Below are 14,861 nucleotides of genomic sequence, written 5' to 3'. Positions count from 1 at the left end.
TGAGTGTGTCTAAGTGTGTGTGTGTTTGTGTGTCTGTGTGTCGGTGTGTGGGAGAGAGAGAGTCTAATTGTGTGTGTGTGTGTGTGTGAGTGAGAGAGAGTGTGTGTGAGAGAGTGTCTAATTGTGTGTGTGTGTGTGAGAGAGAGAGAGAGAGAGAGTGTGAGAGAGAGAGTGTGAGAGTGTCTAATTCTGTGTGTGTGTGTGTGTGTGTGTGTGTGTGTGTGTGCATGTGTGTGTGTGTGTGTGTGTCTGTGAGAGAGAGAGTGTGAGAGAGAGTGTCTAATTGTGTGTGTGTGTGAGAGAGAGAGAGAGAGAGAGTGTGTGTGTGTGTGAGAGTATTTTTATATATGTGTGTGTGTATGTGTGTTAGAGAGAGAGTGAGTATGTGTGAGAGAGAGATTGTATTTATGTATATGTGTGTGTGTGTGTGTGTGTGTGTGTGTGTGTGTGTGTGTGTGTGTGACTGTCTAGTGCTAAATCAGTCTGACCCCAAAGATGCTCCTCTCTCTGCTGCTGCTGCTGCTGGTGTCTTCAGGTGGGCTTCCTGAGCAGCGGTCAGCTCACAGCGTTGGACGTGAGCTACTACAGCAACGGTGGGAACTCCTTAGACCTCTCCATGTCGGTAAATATCAGAGCAGACCTTCCTCCATGTCGCCGTCCTCCGATGGCGTCCTGACTCGGCTTCCTGTCCTGCGAAGATCATAGAGCGCGCTCTGTTTCACATGGAAAACTCCTACCGCATCCCCAACGTGCGCGGCCGCGGCCTGGTGTGCCGCACCAACCTCCCGTCCAACACGGCCTTCAGGGGCTTCGGAGGTCCGCAAGGCATGATGGTGACCGAGAGCTGGATCACGGACGTGGCCCAGAGCCTGAAGCTGCCGAGCCACCAGGTTCGGAGAAGCGTCTCCGAGAAGACGTCCGGGGAAAAAGAGCGTCCGGTCACGGCTCGCTTCTTCTTGCAGGTTCGCAGACTCAACCTCTACATGGAAGGAGACTCCACGCCCTTCAACCAAGTGCTGGACCATCTCACCCTGGACCGCTGCTGGGACGAGTGCCTTCGCCGCTCCGACTACCAGCAGCGCAGAGACGCCATCCGGCTCTACAACAGGTGGCGCCCGGCGCTCTCGCTTGTATTTATAAAGCGCTAAATCACAACACGGGAGGTCCTGGGAGCGTGAAACCTTTCTGAATCTTTGTCTGCAAGTTCAGCACAAACTGACAGATGTTTCAACAACAGATATGAAACCAGCGGTCTACCGTATTCTCCAGACTATTGATCGCACCTGATTAGAAGACGCACCGGCTAAAACTACCTAAATAAATCTCTATAGGCTGTAAGGAAGCCGGCGACACAAAGCAGGTTCTCTCTTGTCACCTGGTGACAGAACGCAAGAACCGCAAGAGGCTTTCGCTTCCCCGCGAGAACAGATTTATTTATTTCTCTGCCGGCGATGATTTATTTTGTTATTTTTTTTAATCTGGTATTTTTCTCCATTTGCAGGAAATTTTTAAAACATTTTTGAAAATGTTCACAAAATAAGGAAAAAAAATAAAAAGACTTCATTTTAATATTTCGGCATTTTATATATATCCATTTCCAGACTATTGAGCGCACCGGAATATAAGCTGCAAGGCTAAAAATAACAAAATAAATCTAAGAATAAGAATAAGAATAAAAATAAGAATAAGAATAAAAATTAGAATAAGAATGAGAATAAGAATAAGAATAAAAATTAGAATAAGAATAAGAATGAGAATAAGAATAAGAACAACTTTATTTATCTCGAAGGAAATTTTTGTGCCAGAGTTAAAAGAAAAATATAGAAAAATAAACAATAATAAATAATAGTAGAAAATTGTATAAACAGTAAAACAAAAACGATAATAATAAAAAATAAAAAAAAAGTGTACATATATAGGCCGCACTTGTCTATAAGTCGCATGTGTCCACGTTAAAATCGTCCTTTCGCTGTCGGAATTGAGCGGGTCAGATTTTCCCTCCGGTTTTAATCCGTCCAAAGTGACGAGGCTAAATGTTTTGGCACCGTGAAGCTCGTTAGCCCAAGAAAGTCCATAAATGAGCCGCATGGTTGTTTAAACCGCAGCGTTCAAAGCGTGCGGAAAAATTAGCGGCTTATCGTCCAAAAATGCCGGTAAATAAAACGGAGGAAAATGTTTTAAGAAAAGTTTTAAAAAGAGTTTTTGCCTCCTGCAGAGAAAACCGGTGGACCAAGCGAGGCCTCGCCATCGTCCCCACCAAATTCGGCATCAGCTTCACGGCTGCGTTCCTCAACCAGGTGCGGCGCCCAAATGTTTTGCTATTGATGACCAATCAGATTGGCGTTGAGTTGCCAGAACGTTGCATTATAATTAAGCAACGTCTTCTTTGTTTACAGGCCTTTAAGCCAATTCGGTCAAATCAATGTTTTTTTTTCAGGCTGGCGCCCTGGTTCATGTCTACACCGACGGCTCGGTGCTGTTGACTCACGGCGGGACGGAGATGGGACAGGGTCTCCACACCAAGATGATCCAGGTACGGCTCCGATATGTCCCATGAAGTCGAAGCTTAGCAAGTCAGAATTCTGCAGAATAAGAATTGACTCTGGATGAGCGAGAACCTCCGCGGACGTGAGCAAGTAAGAGCAAATAATCCTCTAAATCAGGGGTTGGCAGCCTTTCACACTCAAAGAGCCATTTGGATTTTTTTTTTCCCGCAGTAATTATGTATTTCTTATTCTCTCCCTTTTTTTTTTTTACTGTTTATACAATTTTCCACTATTATTTATTATTGTTATGTTTTTCTTGTAACTCTGGCACAATAATTTCCTTCGGGATAAATAAGGTTGTTCTCATCCTTATCCTTATCCTTATCCTTATCCTTATTCTTATTCTTATTCTTATCCTTATTCTTATGCTTATGCTTATTCTTATTTTTATTCTTATTCTTATTCTTATTCTTATTCTTATTCTTATTCTAATTCTTATTCTTATTCTTGTTCTTGTTCTTATTCTTATTCTTATTCTTATTCTTATTCTTATTCTTATTCTTACTCTTACTCTTACTCTTACTCTTACTCTTACTCTTACTCTTACTCTTATTCTTATTCTTATCCTTATCCTTATCCTTATTCTTATTCTTATTCTTATTCTTATTCTTATTCTTGTTCTTGTTCTTGTTCTTATTCTTATTCTTATTCTTATTCTTATTCTTATTCTTATTCTTATTCTTAAAGAATACAGCGGGAGGCGCCCGACCCCTTGGACATTTAAAATGAATTACGTAACGTTATTGTTTTTGCATTTATGCTATGAAGAAACAAAATATGTGTCACTGAACAGCTGCGGAGAAAACAAAATGACATTCCTGCTTGCAACACAACATTTTGAGCTCTGAAAAAAAGATGTTGGGTTAAAAGTTACTTTGAAGCAAAATAATCAGTGATTATTTGAGTCCATCTTGTGTTTATGAACTGAAACAGCAAACTAGAAATGTCGTCTTCTCTCTGCGACCTGCAGCGTGCAGTCGCTTATGAAGAGCGACCAAAATATTTTATTTAGATGCTCCGGATTGCCTTAATAATCTTCACATTTAAAATGACATTTTAATCTCAAATGAAATATTCCAATGAAATACAGGATAATGTGGGGAGTTTTTCCCCCATTACATTACATTACATTACATTTGGCAGACGCTTTTGTCCAAAGTGACTTACAATAGAGGACATAGGGACTGCAAATACACTTGCAAATACAAGATGCACAGGAAATATACAGAACAGTAAGCTTGGGTTAGTGAGTTTTTTTGTTTTTGTTTTTATTTTGACAAAGACATACACAAACATACACACACACACACACACACACACACACTGTATAGCCTTACTTGGTGCCTAACTTGATCTGGGGCATCAGCGCGGTAAAAAGTCCTGAAAGCACAGTAAAAAGTCCTGAAAGTCCTCCAAAAACATGCGGTCGGCTCATTGGAGACGCGAATTCCCGGGTTTTGTAGACGTGACCCTGTGACGGTCAGACAAGGAATGAAGGTCAAGGCTGCGACCTGGTGGCTGTCGGAGAAACTGCAGTCTGAAATGACGCCCGAGCAGCGCCGGCCAATGATGTGTAACCCATGTTTCTTTCATAGGAAGTATCTCTTTGTGGTTCCAGGTGGCCGCAAAGGTGCTGGACATCCCTTTTTCTAAGATCCACATCTCAGAGACCAGCACCAACACGGTCCCCAACACCAGCCCCACCGCCGCTTCCGCCTCCTCCGACCTCAACGGAGCCGCTGTGAAAAACGCCTGCGAGATCCTCCTGGCCCGTCTGAAGCCGTACAAGGACAAGAAGCCCGAAGGATCCTGGGAGGACTGGGTGAGGAGGAGCCATGTTTTGAAAGAAAGCCAAAGAAAGAAGTAGGAAAGAGTTCATGTTGGAGTTGTAACAATGCAGTGTGAGGTAATGATTGATCCCATGTGGGTTGCAGGTGAAAGCAGCATACTTCGACAGGGTCCACCTGAGCGCAAACGGCTTCTACAAGTAAGTCCACCGCACCTGTTTGGTGCACGTTTTGTAAATTCGACCCGTTTTTGAGGATTTGTGATTTCTCCCGGCAGAACTCCGGATCTGAATTACAGCTTTGAGACAAACTCGGGCCGAGTCTTCAACTACTTCTGCTACGGCGTCTCGTCCTCGGAGGTGGAGATTGACTGCTTAACTGGAGCTCATAAGGTCAGCAAAGGTCCCACTTTATGAAGATGACATGGTTTTAGGGGTTTAAATGGTAGCACAAGATGAATAACCTAAAACTAAGAGATAGAAGAACATCAGCCAGAAGGAAAGGAAAGCTGGAGGAGACGGTGGGGAGATGATCTACAACGACCGAAAGACAGGAGGCAGAGCTGGAGGTGGCAGAGATGAAGATGCTGAGCTTCTCTTTGGGAGCGACCAGGATGGAGAAGATCAGGAAGGAGTCCATCAGAGGGACGACAGGTGGTAGATGTTTGACTGAGATGGTTGGGTCATAATAGTACATCGATCGGTAGACGGATGCTGGAATCGGAGGTCTAGAGGAAGACAGTTTCCTGGTAAGAACCAAAACAAACAAGAATAACTTTAATATTCATCATGGAAACGAGACGCCAGGTGAGATGCTGCTGCAGACGGAGTCGTCCAACCTGGGAAACTTGAAAGCCCAAGGACTCCGGAGAAGATGTGAGGTCATGAAGGGGCTCGAGCGCGAAGCTTTCCCAGGCTATTTTATACTAAAAAGAGGGTCCAACCCCACGATTGGAAGACGGCTGGACAGAAGAGAACCCACTCCACCCAGCGTTTCGGGTGGATTTTTATTTCATCGCTCAAGAAACTGCAGTGCAAATAAATAAACCGTCCGAATGCGAGGAGCTTTCGACGAAGCGAAGAAGACACAAAACACCATTTGAACCCGATCATAAACGCGACGAGGTCCGGTTTCATGGCTCCGAGGCAGCCATCGTCTCTTTTGAAGGAGAACTCTGGTCCGCCTCCGGTTTTGACATTCTCTTTCCATTTGGTCTGGTAGAACCTGAGCACCACCATAGTGATGGACGTCGGCCACAGCCTGAACCCGGCCATCGACATCGGCCAGGTCGGCCCGCCGCTCGCCGGAAGAGTCCGTGGATTTGACATGTTGTCCCGTGCGGTTCTGAGCGTCTCCGTGGTTGCAGGTGGAAGGAGCCTTCATGCAGGGTCTGGGTCTCTTCACCCTGGAAGAACTTCATTACTCTCCAAAGGGCGTCCTGCTCACCCGCGGTCCCGGCGCTTACAAGATCCCCGCCTTCGGAGATATTCCGACCCATCTGACCGTGTCGTTGCTCCGCGACGCGCCCAACGAAAAGGCCATCTTTGCCTCCAAGGTGAAGGACGAATCCTTCCGGGCGAAACGGAGGCGGGGATACGACCGGGACGCCCTTTGACCCGGTGGAAATGTTTGCTTTTCAGGCCGTGGGTGAACCGCCGCTGTTCCTGGCCTCGTCCGTCTTCTACGCCATCAAGGACGCCATCAGTGCGGCGCGGGAAGAGTCGGGCATCGGCGGGCCGTTCAGGCTGGACTCGCCGGCCTCCGCGGAGAGGATTCGAAACGCCTGCAGCGACCAATTCACCAAACTGGTACGGATCCCGATTGCTCGCCATGTGGTGGGATTGATGCGTGAAGGATCGCTGTGTGTTCAGAACAGAAAAGAAACATAGAGGTTCTACTCTGAACACAAGGTTTTTTACTCAAGTCTTTGTGGCTGTTCATCTCGTCTTCTTCTTTTCCTTTGGGCTTTTCCCTTCAGGGGTCACCACAGTGAATCCACCTTCTCCACCTATCCCTATTCTCTGGATCCTCCTCTCTCTTTGGTCTTCTTCGAGACCTTCTGCCCGACAGCTCCAACTTCAGCAGCCTTCTACCCAGATCTTCACTGTGGTTTGGACATGAACAGATGAGTGTTCATACCCAAACCATCTCAGTCGTCGCCTTGTCTCGGTCATACATGTCCTGCACCCCTGTGACAAATTTTTCTTTCTTGTCCTTTGGGCTTTTCCCTTCAAGGGTCTTCAAGGGTCTTCAAGGGTCTCAGTCAATCCACCTTCTCCATCTAACCCTATTCTCTGGATCCTCCTCTCTCACACCAGCTACTTTCATATCCTCTCTCACCACCTCCATCCATCTTCTCTTTGGTCTTCCTCTAGACCTCCAATTCCAGCATCCGTCTACCAATGACGTACCATTATGACCCAACCATCTCAGTCTAAGTCCAGAACATCTACCACGTGTCGTCCCTCTGATGGACTCATTCCTGATCCTCTCCATCCTGGTCGCTCCCAAAGAGAAGCTTCACATCTTCATCTCTGCGACCTCCAGCTCTGCCTCCTGTCTTTTTGTCGTTGCCAGTGTTTGCAGATCATCTCACCACCTTTTCCTCCAGCTTTCCTTTCCTTCTAGCTGATGTTCTTCTATCTTTTCGTACCCCGGACCCTTTTCTCCACCCATTAACCCGTTTCTTCGCCTCTTTGGACTCTGGACTCTGGATCCACCCTGGAGTGTTGACCCTTGAACTCCACTCCCTGTATCCTCACCGTTCCACCCGGGTTCCTCTCCTCTCATTCACACACATATATTCATTCCTCTCCTTTCCAGAGCATACCTCCACCTCTCTAGATGTTCCTCCACTCGTTCCCTGCTCTCACAGTGCCAATCTAAAAAGGGTCAACAGGACTTTTAAAGTGCTTTGTTTTTGGTGCGGATTGCATTTGAAACACTTGTGTATGAATGAAGAGTGGTTACCGTTGTGACACCACGTTTGCTGACCACTCCTTTTTCCGTGCCAGTGTCCTCCTGCCGAACCCGGTACCTTCGTTCCCTGGTCCGTACAAGTGTGAGGAAGAATACGGGAGTGTGTCCAGAGAGAGGCCGACGACAGCGGAACGTGACAACGAGGCATTCGATCCCCCGACAGATTCGTGAGCTCCAGGCGTGATTGAGCAGCGCCGCTGGCGTCTGGTGTTTCAACCTGATCCTGACATGCCATGTCAGGGAAAAATGTAGGAAGTGCTTTATCATGTTTGGATCTCACGAAATACCGTCTTTTCCACGAAAGGCGTAAACGTATTCTACATGTGTGTTCCGATGTAACCGCGAAGAAGAGGAAGAGGTTTTATCAGAGGATGCACTCTAAGGTACGTGGCCCTAAACTCTTTGGACAACTTTTATTGGGCTGACAGCACCTTGCGGTTAGGAACGGAGATGTTCTACTGCTTTTAGATGAAATGTGAATTATCCTCAAGCTCGTGTACAACACTAACACCGATGTACCGTCATTTTTACCGAAGAAAAGATGCATCTCCAACTCCCAACTCCTTCTGACTCCAATTTGCCTGAAAACTGGAATTGAGCCTGAACAGCACTTTCACTGTCACGGGGTTTTTTTTAGGACGCCGCAGAAAGAACCCAAATTCAGTAAAGGATTGAGAACGGGCGTTAAAAAGTCAACATTCAAAAGATCAGATCATTTCACGCCCGCGTAATAAAAGCCTGAATATATCCACATGCTCCACATGCTCTGCTAGATGCAAGAAATGCGTTCATCTTCCCGAGGTAGCAAAAAAAGAGAAGGTCAAAGGGTATCGCCATCTGTTTGGACCACCCAACAATCACTGGCCCTTTGCGCGCCGTTATAAACCATAGATTTTCAATCTTTCATATTTTTTATCCTCAAAACACCGAATTGGAAAAAAAGAAGTTCTTCCCAGATGATGTCGGGAGGAACTCCCAAGCCAGGTCTGGAAGGGCAGAGCTGGCAGAGCATGTGCAGGCCTTTAGCTGGAGGCTAAAATAATTAGCAATACATTGTTTATGTAGGTTAATGTCTGTCTGGGTTTATTTGTCATGAAGTTTGCGAGGGGTGGTTTGTCCTTTGTTAGAAGCATCACATAACGCACAAGAAATTAGCCAGTTTACAACGCCGCCGCTTGACTTGAGTGCAAACCCAAGAGTATTAGCCAAGCAAAGCAAAGGAAAGCTTTACTTAGCCGCCTTTGTGATGACACATTTCAAATGTCAGGAAGTCGGAATCCAGAATAGTCACAGGATTGATCACGCGACTTTGTCGTATGAAGGATATATTGAGGAAAATGACTTTCTCCGTGGTAAACTTGCGTTTTGCAGCTCCTTTCTCGCATGAAATCACTTTTTTAGATCTGATAAGATAGTCTGGTTTAGTCCCACGAGTGAGAGATGGAAGATGTCGTCGATGAAACTCGATGTATTTCCATCGCATCTAATTCTACAAATTAAACGCCTATATTTCTTTGTGTAACGTGGTAATGTGTCGCTAACTGTAGGATGCAGACGGATTCACTTATTGTGATTTTTTTTCAATCACTATTTCAGAGAACGTTATGAATCACATGATTTGTTTATTTGACCAAATATGAAATGATTTGCTGCACTTTTCCTTCATTCCTCTATTAACATCTTTTCAATCGTGTCTTTTTCATGGTTGTATTATTGCACTGTTTGAAGAAAATTAAATGGAAGAATTGCACCTTTCGGGTTGAACCTCCTTTCCTTCAGTTTTGCCGATTGATTGACAATGAACGAGGCAGGACGTTATAGAACCATCGACCTCGCGATCGATCAATCGATCGATTCATATATACACAAGTGTGTATAAAAAGGTGGACCCGGGCTTTTTGCAAGAGTTAATATTGAAAGAGACGTGATCATTTTGATGGTATTTCCAGATATGCAAACTGTTTCCAGCAAATCGGAGGGTATTTACGGACCAGGACATTGAATACTGGACACAAAAGTGCAAGAAGATCAGCTTCTTCTCTCCATGAAGCCGCCAACGTGAAGAACGGAACAACGAGACAATGTTGAGATCTGGCGTGGGAACGACGGTAGTCTAGCTTTGGTTAGCGAAGGAGATCTCGTCTTTGATTTATTTTAGAAAATGAATTTTAGTTTAATTTTACTCTTATTTTTTTTACTGTTTTTTTTTTTTTTCTTCTAAGGCTAGAGTATGGCTATTTCATCACGGGAAAAAATTCAAACACTGCCAAAAAAAAAACGATAAATCGCAAGAACTGAATAAAAAAGAAAAATGCAAAGGAGTAAAGGTGAAAGCTGAGCCGCGAAATAGCGTCAGTGCACAATGTACATATATATATATATACACTGCTCCAAAAAATAAAGGGAACACTTAAAAAACACATCCTAGATCTAAATGAATGAAATATTCTTATGAAATACTTTGCTCTTTACACACTTGAATGTGCTGACAACAAAATCACACAAAAATGATCCATGGAAATCAATTGTATCAACCCATGGAGGTCTGGATTAGGAATCACACTCCAAATTAAAGTGTAAAAACAAAGTCCAGGCTGATCCAACTTTGATGTAACGTCCTTAAAACAAGTCAAAATGAATCTGTGTCGCTTCCTGAGTGGACACTATGATTTCACACAAGTGGGATTGACTTGGAGTTACATTGTGTTGTTCAAGTGTTCCCTTTATTTTTTTGAGCAGTATACGTATGTATATACTTATAGACACTGCTCCAAAAAATAAAGGGACCATCAAAACAACACATCCTAGATCTGAAGGATTGAAATATTGTGATGAAACGTATTGACAAAAAAAGTCACACAATGGAAATCAAATGTATGAACCCATGGAGGTCTGGACTCCTAATGAAAGTGTAAAAACACACTCCAGGCTGATGTCATGTCCTTCAAACAAGTCCAAATCAATCCTTGTTGCTTCCAAAGTGGACACTTTGACTTCACACAAGTGGGATTGACTTGGAGCTACATTGTGTTGTTGAAGTGTTCCCTTTATTTTTATATACAAGGATGGATTGGCTCAGGAATGAGTCCATCAGAGGGACGGCTAGATGTTTGGGAGAGAAGGTCAAAGAAGCCACACTGAGATGGTTGGGTCATGGACAGAGGAGGGATAGAAGAAGAAGAGCAGGCAGAAGATCTATGGACGCGGTCAAAGAGGACATGAAGTTAGATGGTGTTGGAGGAGAAGATGCAGAGAGTGAGATGGAGGAGGTGGATTGGCTGTGGTGAACCCTGAAAGATAAGAAGAAGATACATACACACATATATATACTCTACATGTGTGTGTTCGTGTGTGTGTGTGTGTGTGCGGGCTGTAGGTAAGAGGTGGAGTTTCGAGGCTTGAAATGACTACCTGCCGCTGTCACAGGAAGCGGCGTGGGTGGAGTCACGTAAGCGTCGGCCGCTCGGAGGCCTTCGCGTGGACGTGTCACAGCAGATCAGAGCTTCACCTCCCCGCTAATTATGTGCAGAGAGTGTGAAGTATGAAGGTCTGCACATGATGCTGACATGTTGCCGCAGCAGGTCTCAGTCCAAGGAAAGCCTCCATGGCAGGATGGAAGGTAAGTCCACGCTCTTTACGGGGAAATTCGTGGGAGAAGACGTGGAATAACGATCAGCTCGGCTCCATTGGCTTCATCTCTCGTGGCTTGAATCTGAATTTGCTTTCCCTTTGGATATTTTGATTCATCACAAATACCAATGTGTTATAATTCATCCGGAGAAATATTGTTGTTTTTATGTGAACTGTTTTTTTTGTCCCACAAGGACAGTTCAATTTCAATTTGCACTTTTTGTCAATGGATGTAGGTTTGCTTATTGTCTTGCTAAAATGTGCATTTTTAATAAGAGCGCGATGATCGCAGGGGTTGAAGACGTCTTTAGGCTGCAGGTACAACAATGTTTTAGTTCAATTTAATGTCTCCCAAGCTGTTAATCATCCTTTTTTCACGATTATCCGAGTTTCCGCTTGTCTGTCCTTTTCACGCCGCTTTAATTCTATGTTTGTATTACGACTCCCATCTTTTCCCGTTTGAAAAGTGATGTTTATCTCATTTAATTCAGCTTCATTTCATGGATTCTTTTTATTTAAGTGACCTGGACCGACTTTTTCTGTAAAGCACCGGTTGAATGTGACAAAACAAGTGTTTGTTTCCTCCAGCTGAAGCTTAAGTCGAGCTCCATCTGAAGCAGAAGAGAGGCGGCCAAGAGACGTAAAGAGTGACAGACCGAGACTGAAAGAGAGAAAGCAAGAAAGAGAAAGAGAAAGAGAAAGAGAGAGAGAGCGAGAGAGCGATGGCCCGCAGGAGGATGGAAACCAAACCACTAATATACTGTCTGAAAACGCTGCTGCTGCTCTACTCCTTCATCTTCTGGGTCAGAAAATCCCTTTTTACCTTTTATCAACATACGTCAGTTCATTTTCTAATAGCATTTATCTTTTCAATTTATTGACATGTTTTAAATCTGAGATATCATTTATTGGACCATCCCCCCATATGTACATTTTTTGTTTTACATTGTTTAACGCCAAGGCCATTTCTTTTGAAAGTGTGATGTTTTCGGATCCGAAAAGAAAAATACATCCACAGACTACTTGAGGGCGTTTATATGACCAGAGGGTTTCTGGAGAGAGAAGTCCTGCCTCTGCTGTCAGAGTTGTGAGGATAGAGAGGAGCCGAGGTCAGAGGAGGAAGACGGTAATAAGCTGAGGAATGAGGAGGAGGACGAGGGCGAAGATCTGGCGCCGGCATGCTAATGAAGATCTGAAAATATAACGTGCTGGACGGGCTCGCCGCCGGGACGACTTTTAGTCTTTATTGGCAATTTATTTACAAATCGCCATCGCCTGATTCAGACTGCAAATGGGAAAAACGTCTGTAGTGGATTTTTAATTTTTTTTTTTTTTAATCAGCCCAAGTACAAAAAAAGCTTTGAATTGATGTTAGATTGAATAAAAGTCAAATGAAATGGCCTGAACCACCACGATAAACAAAGACTGACACTAAGAATAAGAACAACTTTATTTATCCCGAAGGAAATTGTTGTGCCAGAGTTTCAAGTAAAACATAACAATTAAAAATAATAGTAGGAAATTGTATAAACAGTAAAAAAAAAAAAAAATACAATACAAATAAAACTATAAAGTATCAAAGTCAAGGCTATAAAGTGTTTTAAGGTCTTAAAAAGTACAAAAATTTGAATATTCCCTGCGACTGAAGGAAGATATAAATGTGAAGGAATGTATTAAATGTTATGTTCACTTGTTATCAAAATAAGATAAGATAAGATAAGATAAGATAAGATAAGATAAGATAAGATAAGATAAGATAAGCCTTATTGATCCCCATAGGGGAAATTATTTTGTCACAGCAGTGTAACAGTTATAGTGTAAGTAAATATGAATATGATGTATAACTTCAGATTTGTAAAATACATAAATTCATATATATAATTTAATGATATGCTACTAATATTATGATATAACATAACACAAGATAATAAAATAAAATGAAACATAAATGTGTGCCGCCCCCCAGGTGACAGGTGTGGTGCTGCTATCCGTGGGTTTATGGTGGAAGTTCATGTTGGGCCCCTACACCTTGCTGATCTCCAGCGCCCCGTCCAACGCCCCGTACGTCCTGACCGGCACGGGCGCCGCCATCGTGCTGTTCGGCCTGTTTGGCTGCTTCGCCACCTGCAGGGGGCGCCCCTGGACCTTAAAGCTGGTGAGAAACCAGAATTCAGTTGGTGACCGATTGGGTTTTTGTCTTTTGGACCCCATCGTCTTATCTCATTGATGTACGGCAAAATTTATCGAGGGATGTCGCATAACATAGCAGGGACGCTAGCAGAGAATGTTTCTAGAATCTAGAAAATCATGTACGATATGAAAAAGTCCTTTCAACAACAGCTTGACCTCTTTCTGACCTTTGACATCCGGCAGTATGCCGTGTTTCTGGTTCTGGTCTTCCTGATCGAGCTTATCGCGGGGATCTCCGGATTCATCTTTCGACACGAGGTTTGAACTTCCGAAGCATTTTGTTGTTATCCGAGAGAACCTTGTTGACGGCAAGAAATGGAATAAGCCGACGCTGTGTGTTCAGATTAAGGGAACGTTCCTCACCACATATAGCGACGCAGTGGTGAAATACGACGGACGGGACGATAAGAGCCTAGCCGTGGATGACGTCCAGCGAAGGGTGGGTTTCTCCTCGTTATCAAGTTACCAAAAATCGATGCTAAGCCTCAGATGATGTCACATCACGATAATATCAGAGGTATCAATGTGAGCTGTTGTTACCAAAGTGTTCAGAATAACACGTGGCTCTGCAAGTTGCTTCATTAAATCTTCATGTTTGAAATCAAGTCACGCACAACTGACGCGGAAGTCTAAATAGCCAGTCTAAGATCCAACACCTATGACGAAATTTGTAATTTAACGTTACATGGAGAACCTCTAAAAAACTGGATCTTAACAGTAAAAAATGTTCTTATTCTTTCAATGCTCCATTTTTGGTGCGTCTTTTGTAAAAAGTTAAGCCGTACGCTGATGACGCCGCCATTTAATACGAAGGTCCTCTTGTTGCCGTAGTTGCACTGCTGTGGAGTCTATAACTACACCAGCTGGTTCACCAGTGGGTATTTTGCAAGCGCTGGAGTTCCCGCAAGCTGCTGCGTGACCTTGTCTGACTGCAACCAGGCCGACTTGAAGAACACGACCCGAGTCGGAAGCAAAGTCTACTCACAGGTGACAGACTTGACATCGAGGGAAATCTGCCAGAGTTGAAAACGGGATGCGTGAGTTCGCGGATCTCACCGATTTGAGATTTTCAGGGATGCTATGAGCTCGTGACGTCCGTCATCGAGAGCAACATGGGAATCGTCGCCGGCGTGACCTTCGGGATCGCCTTCTCTCAGGTACGCGCTCGACAAATCGGACACGATAACGAAACTAAGCTTCTTCAAAAGACCGCAGTTTCCGTGCGGTTTCTGAATCCAAAATGAATGTGACCATGTTAACATCTCCCAGTTCCTCGGAGTGACCCTGGCCTGCTTACTGTCTCGCTTCATCAATGCCAACCAGTACGAGATGGTCTGACACAGGTAACGCTCTCGCCGTCGCCCCTCCGTCGCCTCCCCTCTTCCCCTGCCTTTTGACCCTCTCCTTTCTTTCTGTCGCAGGACTCGGACAAGGCTGCGTCTGGCCACGGACACCGGAGCGAACGCCCTTCGCATCGAGTCAAACCTGACGATGTTGTGTGCAAATTTGTCTTTGTTTACCTCAGTAGCTGACGGTGCTCGTCTCGACGATTTCAATGTGAAATGAATGTTTGTATCAATTATACAGTACAAGGTTTTCTGCAACACGGAGTCCTTTAACCCAAACTGAGTGCCAGTTGCCTTATTTCTTTTAGTCACCTTGTTAAACACATTTAAACACATGAAACCAGAGACACCGTCAATGCCCTGAAGTACATGACTGTGGTCTT

The 14,861-nt window shown here is 44.2% G+C and overlaps 2 protein-coding genes across 3 annotated transcripts in view; both read left to right on the top strand.

Annotated features, from left to right (window-relative positions):
- xdh (xanthine dehydrogenase) overlaps positions 1-9,067 on the top strand; it is a 23,673-nt gene extending 14,606 nt beyond the window's left edge. The window contains exons 24-35 of one of the 2 annotated variants that reach the window (XM_086148633.1): positions 536-622; positions 699-890; positions 963-1,108; positions 2,216-2,297; positions 2,438-2,533; positions 4,165-4,368; positions 4,481-4,533; positions 4,611-4,725; positions 5,555-5,620; positions 5,700-5,888; positions 5,974-6,141; positions 7,348-9,067. In XM_086148633.1, coding sequence (XP_086004759.1) covers positions 536-622; positions 699-890; positions 963-1,108; positions 2,216-2,297; positions 2,438-2,533; positions 4,165-4,368; positions 4,481-4,533; positions 4,611-4,725; positions 5,555-5,620; positions 5,700-5,888; positions 5,974-6,141; positions 7,348-7,398 — 1,449 coding nt within the window. In that variant the 3' untranslated portion in view covers positions 7,399-9,067. Of the gene's footprint in view, positions 1-535; positions 623-698; positions 1,109-2,215; positions 2,298-2,437; positions 2,534-4,164; positions 4,369-4,480; positions 4,534-4,610; positions 4,726-5,554; positions 5,621-5,699; positions 5,889-5,973; positions 6,142-7,347 lie in introns of both variants that reach the window. The other variant, XM_086148632.1, reaches the window with a different exon arrangement.
- Positions 7,611-14,861, top strand: LOC147233637 (tetraspanin-7-like). The gene is made up of 10 exons (XM_086148634.1): positions 7,611-7,695; positions 10,689-10,931; positions 11,531-11,745; positions 12,909-13,097; positions 13,316-13,390; positions 13,476-13,571; positions 13,964-14,119; positions 14,206-14,289; positions 14,402-14,475; positions 14,554-14,861. Exons 3-9 carry the CDS (start codon positions 11,665-11,667, stop codon positions 14,468-14,470), a joined length of 750 nt encoding a protein of 249 aa, XP_086004760.1. The 5' UTR covers positions 7,611-7,695; positions 10,689-10,931; positions 11,531-11,664; the 3' UTR covers positions 14,471-14,475; positions 14,554-14,861.

This window comes from Fistularia commersonii, chromosome 6 (genome assembly GCF_037954325.1).
Source record: "Fistularia commersonii isolate RoL2024-O1a breed Wild chromosome 6, RoL_Fcom_v1.0, whole genome shotgun sequence".
Taxonomy (NCBI): Eukaryota; Metazoa; Chordata; class Actinopteri; order Syngnathiformes; family Fistulariidae; genus Fistularia; species Fistularia commersonii.
This window is presented reverse-complemented; position numbering and strand designations above follow the sequence as displayed.

Bases quoted from the DNA above. Each gene is read 5' to 3' on its own strand.
- LOC147233637 (XM_086148634.1), top strand. From the start codon at position 11,665: ATGGCCCGCAGGAGGATGGAAACCAAACCACTAATATACTGTCTGAAA. The intron at 11,746-12,908 runs GTCAGAAAATCC...GCCGCCCCCCAG, and splicing joins TCTACTCCTTCATCTTCTGG to GTGACAGGTGTGGTGCTGCT. The intron at 14,120-14,205 runs GTGACAGACTTG...TGAGATTTTCAG, and splicing joins GAAGCAAAGTCTACTCACAG to GGATGCTATGAGCTCGTGAC.